This window comes from Oryctolagus cuniculus, chromosome 12 (genome assembly GCF_051225735.1).
Source record: "Oryctolagus cuniculus isolate XC-2025 breed Fujian yellow rabbit chromosome 12, ASM5122573v1, whole genome shotgun sequence".
In the NCBI taxonomy this organism is placed as follows: Eukaryota; Metazoa; Chordata; class Mammalia; order Lagomorpha; family Leporidae; genus Oryctolagus; species Oryctolagus cuniculus.
The window spans coordinates 83,381,111-83,404,390 of NC_142878.1; the positions used below are offsets into that span (position 1 = coordinate 83,381,111).

Below are 23,280 nucleotides of genomic sequence, written 5' to 3' on the forward strand. Positions count from 1 at the left end.
CATCTTCCGCTGCTTTCCCAGGCACAGTAGCAGGGAGCTGGGTCAGAAGTGGAGCAGCCGGGACTCAAATAGGCACTCTGATACTGGATGCTGGTGTCGCAAGAGACAGATCAACCCGCTGCACCACAACTCCGGCCCCATCTGTTCATCTTTAGAGACTGACAGCAAAGGGCGGCCCCGGGCTACAGCAGCTTACAGCTGTCCTCAGCTCCCAGTCAGAAAGCACAGCTTTGGGCTTGGCACCGTGGCGTAGCAGGTAAAGCCACAGCCTGCAGTGCTGGCATCCCATATGGGTGTCGGCTGCTCCACTTCCATTCCAGCTCCCTGCTAATGTGCCTGGGAAAGCAAAGGAGTATGGCCAAGTGCTTGGACCCCTGCCACCCACATGAGAGACCTGGAAGAAGCTCCTGGCTCCTGGCTTCAGATGGGCCCAGCTCTGGGCACTGTGGCCATTTGGGGAATGAACCAGTGTATGGAAGGTCTCTCTCTTTCTCTCTCTCCTTCTCTCTTTCTTTCCCTCACTCTCCCTCTCTCTCTCTTTCAAATAAATAAATCTTTAAAAAAAAATCTACCCCAACAGTCAGGCTCCATTGACATAATTTGCCTTCTCTGCTTTGTGTTTTATGAGTAGGAAGCTGATGGTTCAAGTTCAGATCACTTGGAGGGGATTGGGGAAAGGCTGGCCATCATCCTAAATATAAGGGGTTTTCAAAAGCTTGATGGAAAAATTATGCAAGGCTTTCAAATGCTTTTGACATCAAAACAAACATTTAAATTCTGTTTTCTTTGGTCTTTTAGAAGTACACTCACACTACTCGGATCTTTTTTTTTTTTTTTAAGATTTAGTTTTTATTTGAGAGAGTTACAGAGAGAGGAGAGAGAAAGACAGAAAAAGATCTTTCATCTGCTGGTTCACTCCCTAAATGGCCACAATGTTGGAGCTGGACCAGTCCAAAGCCAGGAGCCAGGAGCTTCTTCCAGGTCGCCCACATGGCTGCAGGGGCCCAAGCACTTGTGCCATCCTCTGCTGCTTTCCCAGGCGCCTTAGCAGGGATCTGGATTGAAAGTGGAGCAGCCGGGACTTGAACCGGTGCCCGTTTGGGATGCTGGTGCTGCAGGCAGCAGCTTAACCTACTGCACCACAGCTCTGGCCCCTACTTGGATCTTTTGTTCTGGTGATTTTAGGGGTCTAAGAAAGCCCTGTTGTACCCCAGCCATTCTCCTTTTTTTCACTAATCGCTCACCCTTCTGGAATAGAGAGCGCAAAGCTTTCGTTCTAGAAGGTAAGTTGGATTCTGTGCACTCCAGAAAGGGGACCGAGCTAACAGCCCTGCCGAGGTACAAACACCTTCCCCTAGACCTGGAAAGAGACTGGGGGAGGAGATGTGTGCAGGATTCGCCTCTGCCCTTCACAGCCTCCCACTCTGGCCCAGAACTCGAGAGCCTTTGGACTGGGGGCCACCTATCAATCAGCAGCAGGAACTGCTGGGTTTGCCCCTCCCCCGGCTCTCCCTCACCTCCCACCCCCACCCCATGAAGGCCTAAATAAAGCGACTTCTGAGTCAGCGTCCGTGGCCTTCCACGGTGCAGCAGCACTCTGGACAGGTGTAAGGAATGGTGCAAATGCCAGCGAGGACTGGCCGAGGCGGAAGCTGCTTTTCTGTTCCAGGAAATTTGCTGATTTAGGGAACGCTGCTGTTTTGCTGCAGAAATGCTGCCTTCGGTGGGCAAAATTCAGCCACAATCAAGCTAATTGAATGCACAAATGTAATATTTTTTCTGGGCACCTCCAATTTAATGCTTGATGAAATCGTGTCTTTCGCATATATTTACAAAAGCTTTCCTTCATCCCGAAATGTCTGTTAAAATTGCTTGTAGATGCTGAGATAGCAAATCACTCCTCTAATGTAACGAGATAAGTCATCTCTATAAACTTGGCTTGCTCAAATGTACTCGCATAAAAGAAATCAGGCTACGGGCTCTTTTCAATAAATAGAGTGAACAACTGGAACTTGATGGCTGCAGCATGTTCTGCCTCATTGCTAAGGGATGTTTAAAATTGCTCCCTCTCTCTCTCGCTCTCTCTCTTGCAGCAGAGTTTTCATTTTGGAGGCTGATGGAAAAAGCAGGTCAAATAAACGGATGTGGATAAGATGCCAAAGCCATTTGTCAAAACGCAGGAAGAGGCCCGGGGACTGGAGTCATTTGAAGACTAAAACTTGATTTAAAAGATTTCTGTCTTCAAATCGTTTCTCTTGCTAAATGCAGCCACTTTAGGAGCCTGGTTATCCCTGCTTTAGCTGTCTTTATTAATAATTTATGCCAGGGGAGCGTCACATCTTGGGGAAGGTTCACGTACACAGTCATTTGCGTATGGCCTGGTAAAATAGGCCCAAAGACGGAAAGGCTGGGGAGAAAGTGAGACTGTGAGGGATTCATCCATTCGTTTTCAGGTAAGATTTGTCTTCTGTCTAATCTATTCTATGCTATGCATCACGCGCCAAAGGGTCACACTGTAGGATACAGCTGCTCAGGTTGTACACTGCACAACTTCAGGGGAGGTAACATTCGTGTAGGTTTCAACGTACAGTGTGATAGCCCCAAGGCCCGCCACCCAGGTCAGAGGGAAGAAAGTCCTTTTCTTGTTCACCATGTCACTGTGCTTCAGTCCCCCGGCACAGGGTACAGCTGTAGCCTTTTATTCTTCAAGTTGAAACTCCCCGAATGTCCGTCCCGCCTGCTACCCTTTTCCTTCTCTTTGCAAAGGAAAATTGCTTGGGAGACTCTTCAAATCTCCAGATGGTTCTCTTTACTTCAAGAAATGCTTTGGACAGCTTGCCTGAGAAGGATAGGCTGGAATCCAGAAGAAAATAGGACCAAATTCCAAGTGTCCTTGCTGTCCATTTTGGAAAACACTTGCCTGCCAGAGCTTTGAACAGAGCGGAGGCCGCAGGCAGAGTTTGGCACAGCTCTGTGGCAGCCTTCTCTGTGCGTCTGCCTTTTGGATTTTCCCTCACACCCACTGGAGGGCGAAAACGAGCCAGAGCAGGGCCCAGGCTGTGCTGGGCGCAGCAGGAACGGAGGGGAAGCCCTCCAGGGTCCTCCCACCTCTGTGGCGTCTGCAGTCAGCAATGCACCTTCTTGGGGTGGCCAGAGAGGCAGCAAAGCCTGCAAGGCTTCCCGACCTCAAACAGCGCTTCTGACAGGCGCAGCCCAGGCCCCTCAGTTCTGAATCCCACAGGGCAAGTGGGGTTCAAGGGACAGCTCCAGCTTTCTGTGCAGTCCCTTGAACTCTGGCCCGAGCTCACAGAAAAAGCGCGTGCTGGAGCTTGGTGCATCAATTTTAATGGCATAGAGGGACACATTTGATAAAATGCTTTCTTTTTTGCATCATCTGTTTTCCTTAAAGATTTGTTTTATTCATTTGAAGGGCAAAGGGAGAGAGAGACAGAAAGATCTTCCATCTGCTGGTTCACTCCCCAAATAACCACAATAGCCAGGGCTAGGCCAGGCTGAAGCCAGGAGCCAGGCATTCCATCTGGGTCTCCCATGTAGTGGCAGGGGTCCAAGTGCTTGGACCATCTCCCGCTGCTTTCCCAGGCACGTTAGCAGGGAGCTGGATTGGAGGCAGAGCAGCTGGGACTCAAACCTGCACTCAAATGGGGTGTTGGCATTGCAGGTGATGGCTTAGCGCCTGCTTTTTAAAAAATATCTCAAAGACCTTCCTTAGGGGCCACTAGTGACCCAAGAGTCGTGCTCCACCCAAATTTCCGTTTGAGGTTTGCCAAGCAGTTCTCACGGGAAAGCAGGCAGCCCCCAGAGGCCACTGGCTTCATCAGCAGGGTATTGTTCTCACGGGGTTCACACAGCGGGACAGGCAGGCTTCTGCCCAAGCTGCCATTGTCAGTTACCTGCACTGCCTACCCAGGCACTGCAGACTGCAGCTATCTGCCCTGTGCCAGCCAAGTGGCAAGAACTAGCGGCTGACAAAGTGGCTTCGGACCCCGAGGAAACGCGGTGAAAGGGTTCGGCGAATCATCAACTTGCCCTTGCTGCCAGCTCTGCGTACTGCCTAGGGCAGGGGTGGGGGGTGTCCAGCCCACAGGCCATACAAGGCCCAGGGACATCACGTGGTCTGGCTGTGCCAAGCCAACCGCAGGAGGGGCTTGAGGTCCCAAGTGTCCAGAGCAGTCTTTTATGTTGCTGATTGTGCATGGCCCGTGAATGACGTTGTACACATCCAAACGGCCCTGGTGCACGCCTGGCCGGAGGGCCACCCTGGTATAAGAAGTGTCCAGGGCTGAGCCCCACAGCCCATATTGGAGCGCCCGGACCACATCCCAGTTCCACCCCCGACTCCAGCTTCCTGCTAATGCACACCTTGGGAGGCAGCAGTCATGGCTCAAGTCGTTGGGTCTCAGCCACACATGTGGGAGACCAGGATTGAATTCAGGGCTCCTGCCTTCGGCCTGGCCCAGCCCTGGCTGTTGCATGCATCTGGGGAGGGAACCAGTGGATGGAAGTTCTCTGCCTGTGTCTCTTTCTGTCCCTCAGATAAACAAAAGCAAATACATTTTTAATTTTTATTTATTTATTTATTTTGACAGGCAGAGTTAAACAGTGGAAGAGATAGACAGAGAGAAAGGTCTTCCTTCCGTTGGTTCACCTCCCAAATGGCCGCCACAGCTGGTGCGCTGCGCCGATCCGAAGCCAGGAGCCAGGTACTTCCTCCTGGTCTCCCATGTGGGTGCAGGGCCCAAGCATTTGGGCCATCCTCCACTGCCTTCCCGGGCCACAGAAGAGAGCTGGACTGGAATAGGAGCAACTGAAACAAAATCCGGCACCCCAACCGGGACTAGAACCTGGGGTGCCAGCGCAGCAGGTGGAGGATTAGCCTAGTGAACCGCGGCGCCGGCCCTAATTTTTTTTTAAACAGTCTACCATGTCCAGGGCTAGCGGCCTAGGAAGACACCTGTGCAGCAGTGAACACAGGTAAGACACACGCGCACGCACGCACACACACACACACACACACACACTTGCTGTGCAGGACCATCTGAGAAAGCATGGACCAAAAAGCAGTGGTTTGAAGGAAAGCCACGGGAGAGGAGCAGGAATGGAACATGACCGTTGCTGCCTGTGCCTTTTCAAGTGTGTGCAGTTACATGATCAGAACCCAGGAATCCATGGGGCCTCCTCCCAGCTAGCAGAGTCCTGCTGCAGTTACGGGACACAGCTCACATACATCCTTCTCTCATCATCTATCCTGACCTGCCCAAAGACGATCACTTTCTTTGTGCTCCCAATCCATCTGTGTCCCATCCGCTTTATACAAGAGTGCTGCAGCCTGGGAGCAGGTATCTGGCCTCTGTCCTGGGGCGAGTGTCAGGCCACAGGGGCTAGGATGCCCACAGCCCGTCTAGGAGTGCAATTTCCAGTCCCAGCTGCTCCACTTCCCGCCCAGCATCCCGCTAACGTGCCTGCGAGGCCTCAGATGATTGCTCCAGTGCTTGGGCCCTTGCCACACCCACGGGAGACTCAGGTGGAGTTCTGGGTTCCTGGCTGCAGGCCAGCTCAGTCCTGACTGCTGCAGGCTGTGGGGGAATGAACAAGAAGGTGGAAGATCCCTCTCTCTATCACTGCACTGTGCAAGTAGATCAAAGTTAACAGTTCTTAAAAGATGCCTGTGTCCTACGTTAGAATGCCAACCTCATACCGGCTGCTGCAGACATCTGGGGAGTAAACCAGCAGATGGGAGCTCTCTAGTCTGTTTCCCTCTCTCCCCCACCCTTCTCTGTCTCTTCAGTAAATAAAATTTTTTATAATGGGGCCGGCGCCACGGCTCACTAGGCTAATCCTCTGCCTTGCGGCGCCGGCACACCAGGTTCTAGTCCCGGTCGGGGCGCCAGATTCTGTCCCGGTTGCTCCTCTTCCAGGCCAGCTCTCTGCTATGGCCCAGGAGTGCAGTGGAGGATGGCCCAAGTGCTTGGGCTCTGCACCCCATGGGAGACCAGGATAAGTACCTGGCTCCTGCCATCGGATCAGCGCAGTGCGCCGGCCACAGCGCGCCGGCTGCGGCGGCCACTGGAGGGTGAACCAACGGCAAAGGAAGACCTTTCTCTCTGTCTCTTTCTCTCTCACTGTCCACTCTGCCTGTCAAAAAATTAAAAAAAATAAATTAAATAAAAATTAAAAAATAATTTTTTATAATGAACATGGTAGGCACTGGCACTGTGGCATAGTGGGTAAAGCCGCCACCTGCAGTGCCGGCATCCCATATGGCTGCCAGTTCGAGATCCAGCTCTCTGCTGTGGCCTGGGAAAGCAGTAGAAGATGGCCCAAGTCCTTGGGCCCCTGCACCTACATGGAAGACCCAGAGGAACCTCCTGGCTCCTGGCTTTGGATCAGCCCAGCTCCAGCCATTATGGTCATTTGGAGAGTGAACCAGTGGATGGAAGACCTCTCTCTTTCTACTCTGCCTCTCTGTAACTCTGCCTCACAAATAAAATAAATACATCTTTAAAAAAATACACAGTAGTCTAGTTCATACAAAAGTGAGGTTTTTTTTTTTTTTAAGATTTATTTATTGGGGGCTGGCGCTACGGCGTAGCAGGCTAAGCCACTGTCTACAACATCTGCATCCCATATGGACACCGGTTCAAGTCCTGGCTGCTCCATTTCTGATCCAACTCCCTGCTAATACACCTGGGAAAGCAGTGCTCTCTGTCTCTTGCTTTCTCTATGTAACTCTTTCAAATAAAAAAACTTTAAAAATTATTTGTTTATTTTAAAGGGAGAGAGACAGAGAAGAGAGAGGGGGAGAGAAAGAGAGAGACCTTCCATCCACTAGTTTACTCCCCCAAATGACCGCAATGGTCAGAGTAGAGCCAGGCCAAAACCAGGTGCCCAGATCTCCACCCAGGTCTCCCACATGGGTGCAGGGGCCCAAGCACTGGGCCATCTTCCACTGATTTCCCAGGCCATAAGCAGAGAGCTGGACTAGAAGCAGAGCAAGGGCTGGTACTGTGGCACTGTGGGTGCTGTGGCGCAGCGGGTTAAAGTCCTGGCCTGAAGCGCCAGCATCCCATAGTCCCAGCTGTTCCTCTTCTGATCCAGCTCTCAGCTGTGGCCTGGGATAGCAGTGGAAGTTGGCCCCTGCACCCAAGTGGCAGACCTGCAAGAGGCTCCTGGCTCCTGGCTTCGGATCAGCTCAGCTCCGGCTGTTGCGGCCATCTGGGGAGTGAACCAGCGGATGGAAGACCTCTCTCTCTCTGTCTCTACCTCTCTCTGTAACTCTTTCAAATAAATAAGATACATCTTTAAAAAAAAAAAAAAGGCAGAGCAGCTGGGACTAGAATCAGTGCCCACATGGGATGCTGGTGTTGCATGTGGCTGCTTGGCTCCCCGTACCACAGTACTGGCCCTGAAGGTGAGTTCCTGAGGGTGGGGCAGGATGTGCCTAGTGATGTACCCTGATATTTGTAATATTTACTCAACAGAAGCAGCAGCCACTGATGTTGCTTCACCTACTTTACCTGTAGAAGCACGAGCAGTCGAGACGGCCGTGGGACTTCCTTTCCCCACAGTCCCTCCATCCCCTGGGGGTGCAGTGCTCCCAACAGAACTTCCTATGGCCTTGGAAGCATTCTGTACCCACACGGCCCACACGCAGGGGCTTAACTAGCATTTGAAACATGAGTACAGCAGGACTGTAGGACTGAACTCTGAATTCAACTTCATTTCAATGCATTTAAATAACCTCCCCTGGATAGTGCCCACTGCACCAGCTGGCTGCGTTCCAGAACTTTCTTCCCCTGGCGACGGCCCTACCCATTGAACAACACGATCCTGGGAGAGTGATTTTCAAAGAACTCAATGGAAAGCAAGGCCAACACAATACTGGTTTTTAAAGTAAAAATTCAATTTATTGTTGACACAGTGCCCAAAAGGCAAAGTGTTTCACATCACAGACTTCACTTCCAACTCCTTGGAATGTTCTTTTCTTTGGCTTAAAGGAGAGACTAGAGGGCAGAGCCGGGCAACGCTCAGGCAACTAAAGTAAGGTTGGGGCTGGGGGCGGCACCAGCCCCACCTGCATGGGGCGGGCACGGGGTCTGTTAGCTGCAAGCTGGTTTTCTAGCACTGTTAGCAGGCATTAGGTGTGGCACGGCTGGTGGGCACTCCTGCGGGGGGCTTCAGTCGTCTCCACCACACAGGTACAGCAATGCTTTCTGGTAGTCACCCTTGGTGTCTTGCTACAAATGGCCAAAGAGAAAAAAAATAAATCAAGTGAAAGACCCAACTCTGCAATAAAAAGAAATATCTGGGCATCCCCCACATACAGCGGAGCATGGCCCACAGCCAGCACAGGGGAGGGTCTGTAGGTCCTGGCCCAGCACAGGGGCCCTGGAGACCAAGCCCAATGCCTGGTGCCTGGCCAGCCATCCCCCAGGGAGGCATCTGAGCCCCACCACACTGCGAAGGTGGAGGGGTGGAGTGCTCTTCCTGCACAGGGGTCCTGAGACCTCCCCCCTTTCCTCCTCGCCCTCTCTCTTCCACACAGGACAAGGGTACCTTTCCTGCCTCATTCTTTGCTTCATGGATTCTCAAGGTCAAGTGGATATAAGCTGGGGAGGTGAGGAAACATCTCCTGAGACCCCAGCTGGTCCCTCCAGTTTAGCCCTGCCCCTGACAGCTTGGGGATATACCCATTCCGCCTCCAGACTCATCCATGGCACCTATGGACATGGCTTTGGAAACTTCCAAGGCTTTCAGAACAGACCCCGGATTGCAGAGCCGGTCTGAACCTCCCCCGACCAAGCAATCCCGCTCTGCAAACACAGTCACTCCTTCTATGGGAACATCCCATCCCACCGTCCCACCAGCAGGGACAGACCCTGAACTGATGGGGACATGAGAGCGCAGGCGGTCAGGCTTGCCACGGAGGGCTGTGCACCAAGCACATGCACCACGGAGCCAAAGTCACGACCAATCTTCTAAGTCTTAAGGATGTCGGCGATCATCATCATGAACAAGGATGATGGTGACAGGATGACAAAGGCAGGAGATAGATTTTTTTTTTGCCTGATTCTACAAGGCCCTGGGGCAGGTCATCAACAGTGCTTCCAAAATAAATCCCTGACTTCTCCTGACCAGCAGCTCCACCCCTCAGGGAAGGAGAAGCCAGAAAATCCTGATTCTGCCAACCTCTGCCCGGGCCACCCGCCGGGGCACCCCGGCACCTGGTGCCTCACCTGGATGTAGGAGTACAGGGACTTGCCGTACTTCCTCTTGAACTCCGACCTGATCTTCAGCATGTCCACTTCACTGCGGGAGACCATGATTCTGATCAGGACCTTGTCGCGAGTCCCCTTGCCCTGAAAGTGCAAGGGACGACACGGGGTGAACTCACTGACAACACCACCACAAACACAGCCCGGGAGGTTTCTCTGGAGCCCGGGACTGCACGGTTCTTGATGTCGTGCTCTGAGAGAGAGACCGCAAACACAACAGTGAAAGTACTCCTTTCTGGAGACCAGGAGCACCTCGGCGTTCCAGGCGCAGCAGGATTTAACAAGCACAGCGTCCCATGTATGGGGCACTGGTTCGAGTCCTGGCTGCTCTGCTTCTCTTCCAGCTCCCTGCTGAAGGACCTGGCAAGGCAGCAGGAGATGACCCAAGTACTTGGGCCCCTGCCACCCATGGCGGAAACCCAGATGGAGTTCCTGGCTCCTGGCTTTGGCTTGGTCCAGCCCTGGCTGTTGCAGCTACTTAGGGAGTGATCCAGGGGATGGAAAATTCTCCCACAGGGCCCTTGGGAGAGAAAAGTTTCCCTCCCCTCACCACCGGAGACAAAGTCTCACAGTATGTGCCACACGGCATGGCGGGTGCCGGCATGCCAGTCACCCCCTTCCTCGGCTATTTGCGGGGCAGGAGGAGAGTGCTGGGAAACCTGCACAGGAACCAGACAGGGCTGCCTTGGAGCACCAGGTCCCTCCCGCAGCACTTTGTTTGCTAGCTGCACCCCAACACACATGCAGGCAGCAGAGAGGGCCCAGGGGGACTCATGGCTTCCCTGCCTGTCCAAGGCAGCCAGAGTTGGGCAATGTGTTCCTGTCTCCCAGCAGCCACCAGTCCAGGGGATGCAGTTTGGGGCACAGAAGCAGTGAAGCCCAGTGTAGACACACAGACCCTGTCAGCCCACGGTCCTTACCTTCATGGAGTCGTACAGCCGATCGGCAAAATACAGGGGCTTGTTCTGAATACACTGCACTGTGGAGAGAAGAGGGGCAGGTCAGGGGACTCTGGGCCACAGCCACTTGTCCAGCCCGCATGGCACCAAGCGGGCATGACTGGGTGCAAAGGAAAGGGGCTGCTACATAGGAGAGCTCAGGGAGTCCCAGGTATCCCGGGTACCGCTGAGCCCGCCGAGGGGGCACATGTCAGGACCTGCCTGCTCAAACCATGGAGGCTCTGAGGACTGCAGAAACCCAAGGACATGGGTGAGCCCCCCAACACCCCCCCGCACCGCCCCGCCTTCTCTTGTTCTCTTCGTCCTCCCTGGCAGCCATCTGTTCCATCCACTGAGCCCTTCCTGCGTCTCACGTCCTTGAATTTATACGCTGAAGATGAGGAAAGATTTGAGAACCAGCCCCGTGTACTAGGGATGGTGCTGGCGGGGGCCGGCGGGGAGGCTCCCTACTTACCCAGGTTCAGGAAAGCGTTCTCCAGGTCTCCTTTGACTTCCTTCTTGATGCTCTCCAGCATGTCATAAGGGCTGTAGCTCTTGTACCTGTCGAACACTGAGGAACCGTAATCAACAGTTATGTCACGGTCACAAGCCAGAGTCGTCCATGATCATCCCCACGGTTATGCCCCAGGGTAATATAAATAACTAGATGAAATAAAGTAAAAAGGAGGATGATCACAGCAGCCTAGGAGCTTAGAGGTTGCCGCAGCAGACCACGGCTGACATCACAGCGGCCATACCATGCACATGTCCTTATGAGGGGCGTTGCCTGGGGCCACAGAATTGGACCATTTCCATCTCCCCTAGGTAGAACCAATTCCTTCTGGAAGCCACATAAACCAGCCCAGAGCAGCCAGCCAAGTCTATTGTTTCAACAACTATGGCAACATGAAATGGCCCTCCAACAAGAAGCGACAGGAAGCTAAAGCACCAAACGTGGAAAATCCCGGGGTAGAGAAGGACCCAAGATGGGAGGAGAGGATGAGTGGACTTGGTGGTGTGAGATGGGTGAGCCCATAGGAGTGCCTGGTGGGAGGCAAACCATGCTCTGGCAGACGTGAGCCCCCACACAGACACCCACCCCCGGCCTCCCAAGAGCCCCGGCACGAGCCCTCCTCAGCACGGCACCCACCTTTCTGGAGGTGGCACACGCTGCGCTCGGTCATGATGCTGATCCACTTGGGGACGTCGGTTCCTTTCCTCTTCACTCCAGCATCATAGAGGTCCTACAAGTAAAGCCCACCGGGAGGTTGATGACGGGAGGTGGAGCAAGGTCATAGAGATGGCACGCGGAATGGCACACTCAAAGCACTGAATGGGAGAGGCTGGGTGCACTGACCACATGGCAGAAACAGACCACTTAGGCAGAGTCTTAGTCACCAGCAGTGTCCCTTGGGCACAAACTGTAAAACATGACACTGCAGACTGTTCACAAGGTCGGGGCTGTACAGATTTCCTTCCTTGAACACGAAAAGAAGGGCTGGGAGATGAGGGCCAGGCAAGGGCCCATGAGCACATCAGGTCACCTCCCTTCCAGCGTGTTCCATGGCAGGCAAGCTACAGGTCATCTACTGAAGACAGCCACGCGTCAGCCACCTACACCCCACACTTTGTAGCGACTCAGGAGAGGATAGCCCTGGAAAAGGAGCCAGGCCAACCTCACTTTCAGTTTCTGGAAAATGTAGGGACCACAAGGAATGCTTAGAACGGCAGGAGGGATGAGAGGGAGACAGGCTTACGCAGGGCACACACTCTTTCAGCAATTTCCCACCACCTGGGAGTTGCAAACCCCAGTTTCCAGGACTCTATTTAAACCAGTTGCTACCTCCTGCTAAGAGTGCTGTGTGAAACACGTTCAATTTTAAAACCAAAACGAACTTGGTGTTTTTTTTTTTTTTTTTTCTACAGCACTTAGGATCTGCATGGAGTCACTTGTTGGCCCTCTGGTTAAGTTGGCTCCCAGCAGCCTGGATCGGCCCAAAAAATCGCTCACGGTGAAGGTGGCAGTGGAGGTGGCAGCAGTTCTACCCAGCCCCAAACACAAGGACAGGCCTCGGCGGCCTGCCCCACCGCCACAAAGCAGAGCAGAAGGGAGGCTGTCCTGGCCCTGCCGCCCCTGTGCTTCCCCACGTGCTCGCTCTGCTCCTGTGCAAGCCTAGCCAGGGGCCCAGCAAAGCAGGCCCCGCAGAACTCGTGCCTCCAGACAGAGCAAAGGCTGGTCAGGGCATGGGAGTCAGGTTAGGGATCCCGGAAGGAATCAGAAGGGGGCCCGTGGCACTGTGAGGGAATAGCTTCCTATAAACACGGCTCCTGGCGCGCGGAAGTGAAACTCCCATCCTCAGACGAGAGAGGGTTTCATAGGCTCACACACTGTCAGGCATTCTTTCCTGTAAAGGTAGAGACGACGCCCCCTCCCACGGTCTGTGGGATAGACTGACTCTGTGACTCTAACACATAGGATGGGACAGAAGTGATAGTGTGTGATTCCTGGGATTAGGACACAGAAGACCCCGCGGCTTCCTCCTGGCTTTACCTCTCAGATCACTCAAAGGAAAGCTACTTGTCATAGAGCAAAGACACTCAAGCAACCCCAGAGAGACCCATGGAGGGAGATTCTAGAGTCTTCCGCACACAGGTGCACAGACGCACCTTGGAAGCAGATCTCCTTGATCCAGGCAAGCCCTCAGGTGGTGCAGCGCTGGCCAGTGCTCTGCGTGCAACCTCAGCAGGAACTCTGATCCAGAACCACCCGGCTGAGCTAGTCCCTGGTCCCTGACCCACGCAGACTGAGAGAAAATGAAGGAGTGACGTCTGAGGCCACTCGGCTGCAGTTTTGTTTCCCAGCAGTGGATTCCTGTACAGACACACACACACCACACCCGCCCAGAGATTCACTGAAAACCAGCAGCTCAAACCGAGCAGCAGGGCACTTACCCGGGCATCTTGGTCGATCAGTTCATAATCAATGACAGAGCCATCCTCTGCTCTCCTCCCCTACAGGGGAACACAATTCAAACATCAACTCCATTGCTTCATCTTAAAACTGAAAATGTTTACTTCCCAACCCCCAGGAGCGACGGCTCCCTTCCTGAGCAAACAGCTGCTTAAAGTTCTTCTTCACTCTCAGGTCCACGCAGGGCTGAGAGCTCAAAGACCGGAGGCAGTGACAGGGCCTGGCCTCACCAGCGTCAGACTCCTCTCCTTGGTACACAGTCCTGGGCGAGGCAATGGAGAGAACCCCCACTCCTGACTCCCCACAGGGCTCATACCAGAGGGAGAAATTAACATGGAAGCAATGGCCACAGAATGCTGGAGCCTGGACAGTGAGAACACACACAAGCCACAGGAGGGAGCACCCTCTCAGAGGCCGAATGGCGAAGCCTGGGACTACTGAACCAGAACACGGAGTTGGAGGAGGCTGGTGGAGAGGAGGGGGCCAAAGCCTTCCTGCACAAGGACAGCTCTCAGGGCAGGGTGGGTCAGGGCGGAGTCTGAGAGAATTCTGGGAGAGAGGAAGAAGGGAGGGAGGTGCTGGGTAAAGGCAGCTGGGAGCTGGGACTTGGTGCTGGAGAAATGGACTTTGATCGGGGGCATAGAAGCAAGAAAGTGGTTTCAACAAGACCCCCGCTCCAGACAAAGGGCTGCGCAAGCAAAATCTCTCTTAAGGGCAGGTGGAAGACAAAGGCGTCACTTCCATGGGGGCCGGCATTGTGACACAGCAGGTAAAGCCACTGCATGGAATACCAGCATCCCATATGGGTGCCGGTTTGTATCCTGGGTACTCCACTTCCGATCCAGCTCCTTGCTAATGGCCTGGAAAAAGCAGCTCGGGCCCTGCACCCACGTGGGAGACCCAGATGAAGCTCCTGGCTCCTGGCTTCAGCCTGGCCATTGTGGCCACTTAGGGAGTGAACCAGTAGATGAAAGATATCTCTCTCTCTCTCTCTCTTTCTCTCTTTCCACCTCTCTGTAACTCTTTCAAATTAATAAATAAATCTTTAAAAAATAAAATAAAGAGGGCACTGGTGCTGTGGTATAGTGGGTAAAGCCACCACCTGCAGCGCCAGCATCCCATATGGGCACCAGTTCGGATCCTAGCTGTTCCACTTCTGATCCAATCCCTGCTGACGCGCTTGGGAAAGCAGTAGAAGATAACCCAAGTGCTTGGGTCCCTGTACCTATGTCAGAGACCAGTAGGAAGCTCCTGGCTCTTGGCTTCAGTCTGACCCAGTCCCAGCTTTGAGGATTGAACCAGCAGATGAAAGATCTCTCTCTCTCTCTCTCTTTGTCTCTCTCTCTCTGCTTTTCAAATAAAATAAATAAATCTTAAAAAAGAAAAGAGGCTCACTTTCTGCTGTGTGGCCACAGGGGCAAGGTGACCTTCCCTTAATCACATGGGGACGGCTGCTCCATAAATCCAGGCCAGAGCTTGGGAGCCGCCCATTCCTCCTCTGGCTCCCCAAGTCCACTTGTCCTTGTGGTTTTGCAGGATAAGAAATCCTATTATCCAAAACTGACAACTCTGCAGTGACAGTGCAAACCCAGCATCAGAAATGCAGCTGAATTCCGGATTCAGGCACCAGGGATTTAGTTAATTCGCTCCCAAGGATAAAACGAGGTATGTGACTTGCCTTGGGAGGAAGCAAGGGCAAAGAAAGAACCAGAGAAGCCCACCTTTGCAAGGGCCACCATCAGCTTGCGGAAGTCGCCCGATGTGTCAGAGACAATGTCCTTCTCCAGGTCGGTCTTGTACACTAGGGAAACAACACAGCCGGTTTTACGTTTCCTGTCCACACACCCAGCTACCCACCCACCCAGCTTCCCCCCTGCCCACTAAGACACTGAAAAGCAGAGACAGCCACGTCAGCACAGAAGCATCCCCGATGGAGAGTGCCTCCTCCGGGTGAGATCGGAGCCTGTTCTCATCAGGGACCAGGGACAGACGGGGCCGGGTCAACCCAGGGATCCTCGGGCTCATCTGCAGTCAGCGGCTCTTTCAGAGGAAAAATACTGGTTCCCAACTGCTTGACTGCAAACACTTATTCTGAATATCACAAAATCTAGAAATCTCTACACACACACACACACACACACACCCTTGTGCTTTTTTGTCATTGTGCACTAATTGAAAAAAAGCACAATGACAAAAACAAGTAAGAATTAGTAATACTTCTGGATGAATTTATAGTTCATCTTTTTTTTTAAGATTTTTATATTTACTTCAGAGGCAGATTCACAGATAGACAGAGGGAGAGACAGAGAGATCTTCCATATACTGGTTCACTCCTTAAATGGCCACCAATAGCCAGAGCTGAGCTGATCTGAAGCCAGGAGCTATTTCCAGGTCTCCCATGTAGGTGCATGGACCCAAGCAGTTGGGCCATCTTCCACTGCTTCCCAAGGCCATAAACAGAGAGCTGGATGGGAAGAGGAGCAGCCGGGACACGAACTGGTGCCAATATGGGATGCCGGCGCGGCAAGCAGAAGCTTAGATTATCACGCCACAGCGCCGGCCCCAACAGGTCACTACTTCACACAGCATCTACATCGAGATGCAGTAGCAATGTCAGCTGCGTGACTTATTTTACCCCCAGCCTTCCACACGGCTGGGTGCAGAGTCCACAGGTGTCTTGCAATAATTCTTCAGTCCGCGGTTGGGAACCTCAGAAGCAGAAACTAAAGAGCCCCCAGCAGGTAGAATCTATCTAGAAGACTTTCTCCTTCCCATTAAATATTGTTTTAGAAATAGGTTTTTTTTTTCTTCTTTCCCGCCTTTCCACCCTTTTGCAAAAATGCTAATGGAACACGCTTTGCCTAGTGGGTAAGTGCCAGGTTGGAACTCCTGAATCCCACGTTGGAGTGCACGGGTTTGAGTCTCGGCTCCACTTCCATTTCCAGTGTCCTGCTAACGTGCACCCTGGGAGCCACGAGGTGTGGCTCAAGTAGTTGAGTCCCTGCCACCCACAGAGGAGACCTGGATTGAGTTCCTGGTGCTCAGCTTTGCCCTGGCCCAACCTGGGCCACTGTGGGCATTTGGGGAGTGAACCAGCACATGGGAGGTCTGTCTGCCTCTGAAGCAAATGAGTAAATGTATATTTTTTAAACACAGACAATAAGGAGGTGGAGGAGAGGCATGGCCAACCTTGGCGTGCACATCCATCATCCAGGCACTAAGCAAGGCAGCCATGGTGGAGCCACAGAAACGGGGCTACTCACTTTCCTTGTAAACTCTGTTAATTTCCTGCAGCTCCTGGTTGGTCCTCGAGCAGATGATCTCAATGAGGGAGTCCTCATCAGTTCCTAGCCCCTGTGAAGCCGGAAGCACAAACATTAGGAGGAAAGGCCTTCTGCACCATTAACCTACGGCTCTGCTCTCCATCAGGTCAACTGCAAGCCTGGTTTGGATTGGACAGCTTTCTCCTCTCTGCACTGTTGTCGATATATCTCCTGTGTCTTCTGCTTCTACAGTGTCTCCTACTCCTTGACAAAAAAAATGTCTCGCCTGACTGCAAGATGGTGTAAGTGGCATGTCTAAGCTCAACTATGTTTTCAAAAAGCAAACAGTGGATGCCAGAGACAGAACACGCCACAGTGTCCACAGTGGTTCAGAGTAACCGCCTCTTCCTCTTGATTTCTCAATTTCTGTAACAGCCACCCACTTTTTAAAGAGCTGGAAACAATTTTTTTTCATAAAACAATTCATCCCACTAATTTAAAATAAAGGGATATTGAAAATTGATGTTGTCGGTTGCTCCCAGTATCATTAGATCAAGAGTAAGTCTGCGTAGCAGGGAGAGGTACAGTGGAGATAAAAATTTTAGCTTCACTTCTTTGAAATGTAAAATTGGGTGACTGTTAAAAATTTCATTCTTGTGCTCCTATTTTTGCTTGATGATTATGCACTCTATGGGCATTTTAGGGAAGCAAAAGGAAATAATGAAATGCCAAATAAATCTAGACACCAACACTTTATTAGGGAGTAAGAAGTTGATGGGCGATGTATTCAAATTTAATACACACACTTTAGAGCGTGCCAGATAGCTTGAAAGAACTCAATGAAACATGTATTTCAAAGCTAGCTTCATGATCAAAGTCAAGATTTAATAATCAGGATTCTCTAAGACTTGTCTTTCGAATATGGAAATAACACTTTGAACTGAGTAGAATTACAACTGTTTAAAATGTAAATCAATTATAAGGTGTTAATACAATAAGAAACTTACTTCTCCACATGAAAAGTGTGTCAGGTATTAATTAAACTTATTAGGGTTTATATGCCCCTCAAAAATGGCTTGTGTAATATGAGCTAAGCCTCAGGTTAATGGCTAATTTTGAGTTTTACTCTTAATCTCATCTTGGAGCCTCTGGCCCTTCTTCCAGAGTTTTTAATCAGAATTTGTAGAGATCCCCACGAGGCCGAACTTGCTTCCCTCGATAGTAAGAGGTCCACACATCATTCTAAACAGATGTCACAAAATAGCAAAAGGGCTGTTTGAGTATTTTTAGGAAGGGGCAGTTGAGACTGGAGTTTCAAGAAGCCTGCAGACAACCTGTGCCTAGGAAGAAATGCAAGCCCCTGACCCTGGACACATACAGGACAGACCTGGGAAGATTTTTAAGAGTTGCTTCCTTCCATCACTGACATACCACTGCTAATACCTGAGGTTTCGAACACTGTCTTTTATCTCTGCAGTGGAAGGTGACCTTGGCAATCTCCAAACCTTGGCCCAAGCTTTGCACACAGGCTGCCCACAATTCCTACCACAAGGGTAACTTCTACTGTAACATACGGTAGATATTGCCACTGGTATCGCCAGAAGTCAAAACAGATTGTTGTGGGTTTTTTTTTTTTTTTTTTTTTGGTTTGATTTGGTTTTTTAGTTCAATTAATGTCACTTCAAGCTTTATGGGTTTCAGAAGGGTACTCAGCCGTGATGGCTAATGGAAGGGCTGGCACCAGGCCAAAGATTCAGCAGTTAAAACACCTTGCAGCGGGCCCTGGTACATGGATGACAACAGTGAGGAACAGCTCCAATCTGTGAGGGTTTCAAGTCACCAACGCCAAGTAACAGACACCAAAGCACAGGAATCACAACTCAGTGGATCCCTGACAAAATCGGAAGCGTTGACGGATGCCGAGACCGGCCGGTTCGGCCGCTCATTTTCCCGAGGAATGCTCTCCTTATCAAGCAGCATCGTTAAATGCTGTTGACATTTTATCCTGAATCACGCCTTCCTTCTCGCTAGGGCCTCCCAGGGAAACTTAGAGCAAGTCTGCTCAGATACACTGAGCCCGGCCTGGGCTGAGCCGAGGAGCTGAGGAGCAGGGAGATGGAACAACGCATCTTCCAGCAGCCCTGAGCTACCAAGTTCCGGCCCCTTGGCTCAGTGACTGTGAAGCGGCCACACTCTCCGGGTGCTCCCTGGGCAAAGGCTGGCCGCCGGGATGTGACGTTAGCTCTGGGGCCAGGCTTCCAGCGGGGTCTGTTCATAATCTGAAGACAGCGCACTCGGGCTTCGAATTAAAAAAAAAAAATCACAAATATGGCCGCCCCCCTGCCATGGAGGCTTTTCCCCAGTTACATCAGCAGAGGGCAGCCTCGGATCACCGAAACTGCAGCCATGCTGCGCAGAGCTGGTCTGCTCTCACCGGAATCTACATTTATGTTTGTGCATCGATTTAGCAGAATATCATACGTGATGTCTTCCGTATATCTAATTTGGTTTGCAACCTAGAATCTCCTATGCCGTTTCACCTAAAATCTCACATTCAAAATAACTTGGGGTGGGGGGAGTAATGTAATACAAGTAACAAGACATTGAACTAAATACAGGTGTTGCTCACATTCTGAAGTCGCCCCTGGTGTGCACTTACCGTGTTCTGATTCTGCCTACCTCTGGAGCGAACAATGGGACGACAAGGGGAAGGTCAGAGGAAGACGCACCATGGGCAGAATTTGCAAGCTTCACTTAACAAAAGCTGAGTTTTTCTTTTCCTTAATATCACAACACGTCTTTCATGGAGGAAGTGTAATCAAGGAAGTCGTTTTCCCAAATGGTATTCCAATTGCCCAGGTGCCGAGTAGTAGCAGCTGGTAACTGACTTCTCAGCATCATGAAATTTCTTTAGTTTCAAAAAAAGTAATTGAAATATTTTTGGTACAAATCCTGAAACTTAGAGCTTCAGTTCATTCAAAAAAAAAAAATGGCTCCAAATGAGAACTCAACAAAACTGACAATCACCTAATTACACTCAGAGCTGCAATTCACCAGTATTAACGGCAGATCTGCCAGAGAGGACGGCGCACACGTGTTTACCTTCATGGAGGCCTTCAGCTCCGAAGCGTCATACTGAGCAGGTGTCTTCAACAGGCCTAAGATCACCGTTTCCAGATGGCCCGACAAGGCTGACTTCAGGGCGGCTGGCAGCTCCTTCGGGAGACAGGCAATTGCAGGGAAAGTGGTAAGTCACACTCCCCTTAAAACTCGCCCGCAACCAAGAGAGGGATCTGTTTGTCCAAGCAGCCCGTGAGCCTTAGATCACTCCTGGGCCTTGGGTTGAAGTCCTTCCAAGGCACTTCCTCCCTCGGAGCCAGAGGTCTGGCTTTGTCCTGACAAAGTCCCTTACCATCTAAGCTCACAGTACCTTCTCCCGCAATCATGAAAAGGACGCTGGGCTGGCAAACAGCACCAGGGCACTTTGTAACACACTTGAGAACAGTAGCCACCCATGAAGGCAGGGCTCTTTCCAGGGGTCAAGGCCCCTGGCAAGGCTAAGGTGGCTGGAACGCAGAGAGTCCCTGTGGCCTGCTGATGTCCTGCAGCTGTTCTGGGGGTGACTCCACCAAGTGTCCAGAAGGAACCAGAGGCCCTGACATGACTGGAAGAAGGGCTAGGAAGCTTTCCTACGCAAAAGACTTCATCTAATAATACTAAGAAAACATCTGTCCACACCGAATTAGAATGGTATTGATGGGGAGAAAGGGAACTACAGCCCCCTCCTCTCCAAACAGCCCCCTTGACACCCCTGCTGCATGTCATTTCTTAAGGGTTCCACCGTCCCATGAACAGAAAAGACTTGACTTTAGAGGTCTGAGCTAGAACCCATTACCCCAAATCAACGCGCTTCCTCTCCCATTACAATTACTCTCTTCTTTCTTCTCACCTATCCCCTCTGCCTCTCTCCCTTCTCCCTTTCTCCCCTGCTTTCCAACAGCACCCCTGGCACCTGCTGTATTCAGCTACTCGAGATAGCAGCAAGCTGGAAGGGGTGATTTGCAGCTGGCTTCAGAGAGAATCTTCTCGAATCACTCAGAGTAGAATGGTAAAAGTGACACGGCTCTTAGGAATCACCGGCCCAGTTCTCTTACTACCTACTGTCTCCTGCTTCCTGATGTCCCAAGGACACACAGCACTCACAGGGAGACTTTTGAGCAACCTCCCAATTACGCCACCAGTCGTCCAATTTGGAACCTTGAGGTTGGGTAATTCCAAACTTAGCCTACTCCAGACTCCCCTCTACCCATTCTCTGTTCAAACCTCAAATAGCATTTGGGCACCTGCTGGCTTCTGCCACTTCTATTCTCAAACTCCTTAGGGGTGACCGACTTCCTGTTTCAAACAACGTCCAGCACAGAGCTTTGCACTTAAAAACTCCCGAAATGGTTGATAAAGAAAAACCACTATGTAGGGGGGAACCTGGCATTTGCTTCACCATGAAGGAAACAAACAAAACACTGGGCCTTTCTCCCAACTCCTTTCTGATCTACCAGCTCTTCAAGTTCATCGCCAGGGCAGCCTGGGCACCTGGGCCCATAGCCCTCAAGTGCTCGGCAAACAGCTCATTTGCAATGATAAGGGGCGGTGGCTTCTCCAATTTCCTTCTGGAACCATCTCAGGTAGTTTAGGGCAACTCTCGCCTGCCCAAGGTGGACAGAGAGTCATTAAGAATCAGCAGGGCACTGAGCAGTCGCCCAGCATAGAGCAAAGCCGTGTGGGTGCCAAACCCCATCGTGATTCAGCTACGTTCTCTCCAGCAAGGCACGGGAAAGCTCTGTCTCCATCTATCTGATCTGAAATGGAGATCCAAGCTGTTATGAGTGTGTGGACACGCCCAGGTGTGTTCTGAGGCCATACTCCGTAAGTGACAGCTGAATGAACAATGATTCGCCTACTGTCCAGAGAGGTGGACCTCCTTGCCCCAACAGGAACTGGGCTCTCCCAGCTCACAGACCCTTTTCGGAAGATGAAGAAATAGACACTCCCCTTATGCCTCCCTGTAGAAGATTAATACACGTCTAGTGGAAGGAGAATTTTAATGCACATGAGATGAAAGATGCCAGCTGCTCTCCTATTTATGTCCTTTCCAACTGCTTCAGGGTGGGGAGAGGGAGTGGAAATGGGAGCCACAGCCAGGCTTGACCTGAAGCCCCCAAGGCCCTCACAGTCACGTCAATCCAAGAGCAGAAATATCTCATCAGAAGCCTGCCCGCTTCACCTCCACTGTGGCTCCGAGGGAAAGCCGTAAGTCAGACAGGAGCTGCAGGAAGCCAGCCACACTTACTGCACCATCCAAGAATAAATCAAAAGCTTTTAATAGCAAAAAGTTAAAAATAAAGCAGTACATCCTTAAAAATAAAATTTCCCAACACCGCGACAAAATATAGGATGAACAGGCGCTGCCTGTTCCTTAACCGCTAGTGGACAAGCAAAGGAAAAAGCATACAAAGCCCCTTTAAATAGCGAGAACGTGGCCCTCAAGATAGCCTGGTGGACCAGACCATTGCTAACCAAGCTCATGCACTGCAAAACTCTGAAGAATCCAAGTGTGTGTGTGTGTGTGTGTGTGCACGCACGCGTGTGTGTGTGTGTGTGTGTGCTGGGGAGGGGAGACGCTGTCCGTGTGTGTGTGTGTGTGTGTGTGCGCGTGCGTGTGTGTTGGGGAGGGGAGACGCTGTGTATGTGTGTGTGTGTGTGTGTGTGTGTTTTAGTAGAAGGGAAAGAGTATGTTGGGAGTGATACACGGTGGTGGTTACTGTCCTAAGATCAAATTAGAAACAACTCGTCAAGAGGCAGCAGAAGGCAGATGAGCTGCTGTCTGTAGAGAACTGAACGCAGGGTCTGGGGCAAAGTAAGCACTCAATAAATGCTACTCATGGCTGATGCTGTTCTTATTCCCTGGTCCCTCTCACTTCTGCTCCCAGACCAGCTCCCTCCACTTCCACTGGCTGGGAGGAGGGCATTGTCTTTGGGCCCATCAGAGTAGGGAACACTCCCTGGGGTGGAAGAAAAAGGCCAAGAGTTCCAGCAAGACTCCCGCTGGTGAGAGCCACTTGCAATTCACCAAAAGGAAAGGCCATGTCTGGAGAAAGCGAAAGCACCCAGGCCCGCCCTGGGCCCCTGGAAGGCCCGTACCTTCTTGGTCCTCCTCTGGTAGGCGAAAGCGATGTCCTGTCTCTGCGCATTGCTGCGATTGGTCAGAATGTTGACGATGGTGACCTCATCCACACCTACGGAAACACAAATTGGGAGAGCCCCTCAGCCACACACACCAGGACTGTGGATTGATGCACAAGAATTAAAGCAGTGCTTTTTTAAGGTTAATTGATTTTTTATTTGAAAGGCAAAGTTACAGAGAGACTCTGAAGGAGAGACAAAGAAAGAGGTCTTCCAACTGCGGGTTCGCTCCCCAAATGGCCAAAGCCAGGAGCCAGGATTTTCCTCCGGGTCTCCCACGTGGGTGGCAGAGGCCCAAGGACTTGGGGCAGCCTCCACTGCTTTCCCAGGCGCATCAGCAGGGAGCTGGGTGGGAAGTGGAGCAGCAGGGACTCGAATAGGCACGCATATGGGATGCTGGCACTGCAGGTGGCGGCTTTACCCACTGCTCCACGGCACCCACCCTGGAACAGTGTTGTGCAAACTGAGATCTACATATACTGTTTTCCAAACTGAAGTATCAGGACACCAGGGTTTGTTCTCTGTTCTCAGTATGCTGCCCAGCGTGTGTGCCCTCTCCTGTTTTTTTTTCCTGC

General features: G+C 51.6%; 1 protein-coding gene across 2 annotated transcripts in view; it reads right to left on the reverse strand.

Annotated features, from left to right (window-relative positions):
- Positions 1 to 7,903: 7,903 nt before the first annotated feature.
- Positions 7,904 to 23,280, reverse strand: part of ANXA2 (annexin A2) — a 48,759-nt gene continuing 33,382 nt past the window's right edge. Inside the window, exons 4-13 of one of the 2 annotated variants that reach the window (XM_051821925.3) lie at positions 22,664 to 22,758; positions 19,568 to 19,681; positions 16,466 to 16,556; positions 14,924 to 15,003; positions 13,184 to 13,243; positions 11,382 to 11,475; positions 10,707 to 10,802; positions 10,214 to 10,272; positions 9,255 to 9,377; positions 7,904 to 8,255 (exon numbers count right to left, since the gene is read on the reverse strand). In XM_051821925.3, the coding sequence (XP_051677885.1) occupies positions 8,196 to 8,255; positions 9,255 to 9,377; positions 10,214 to 10,272; positions 10,707 to 10,802; positions 11,382 to 11,475; positions 13,184 to 13,243; positions 14,924 to 15,003; positions 16,466 to 16,556; positions 19,568 to 19,681; positions 22,664 to 22,758 (872 nt within the window). In that variant the 3' untranslated portion in view covers positions 7,904 to 8,195. Of the gene's footprint in view, positions 8,256 to 9,254; positions 9,378 to 10,213; positions 10,273 to 10,706; positions 10,803 to 11,381; positions 11,476 to 13,183; positions 13,244 to 14,923; positions 15,004 to 16,465; positions 16,557 to 19,124; positions 19,374 to 19,567; positions 19,682 to 22,663; positions 22,759 to 23,280 lie in introns of those variants that run through there. The other variant, XM_089310497.1, reaches the window with a different exon arrangement.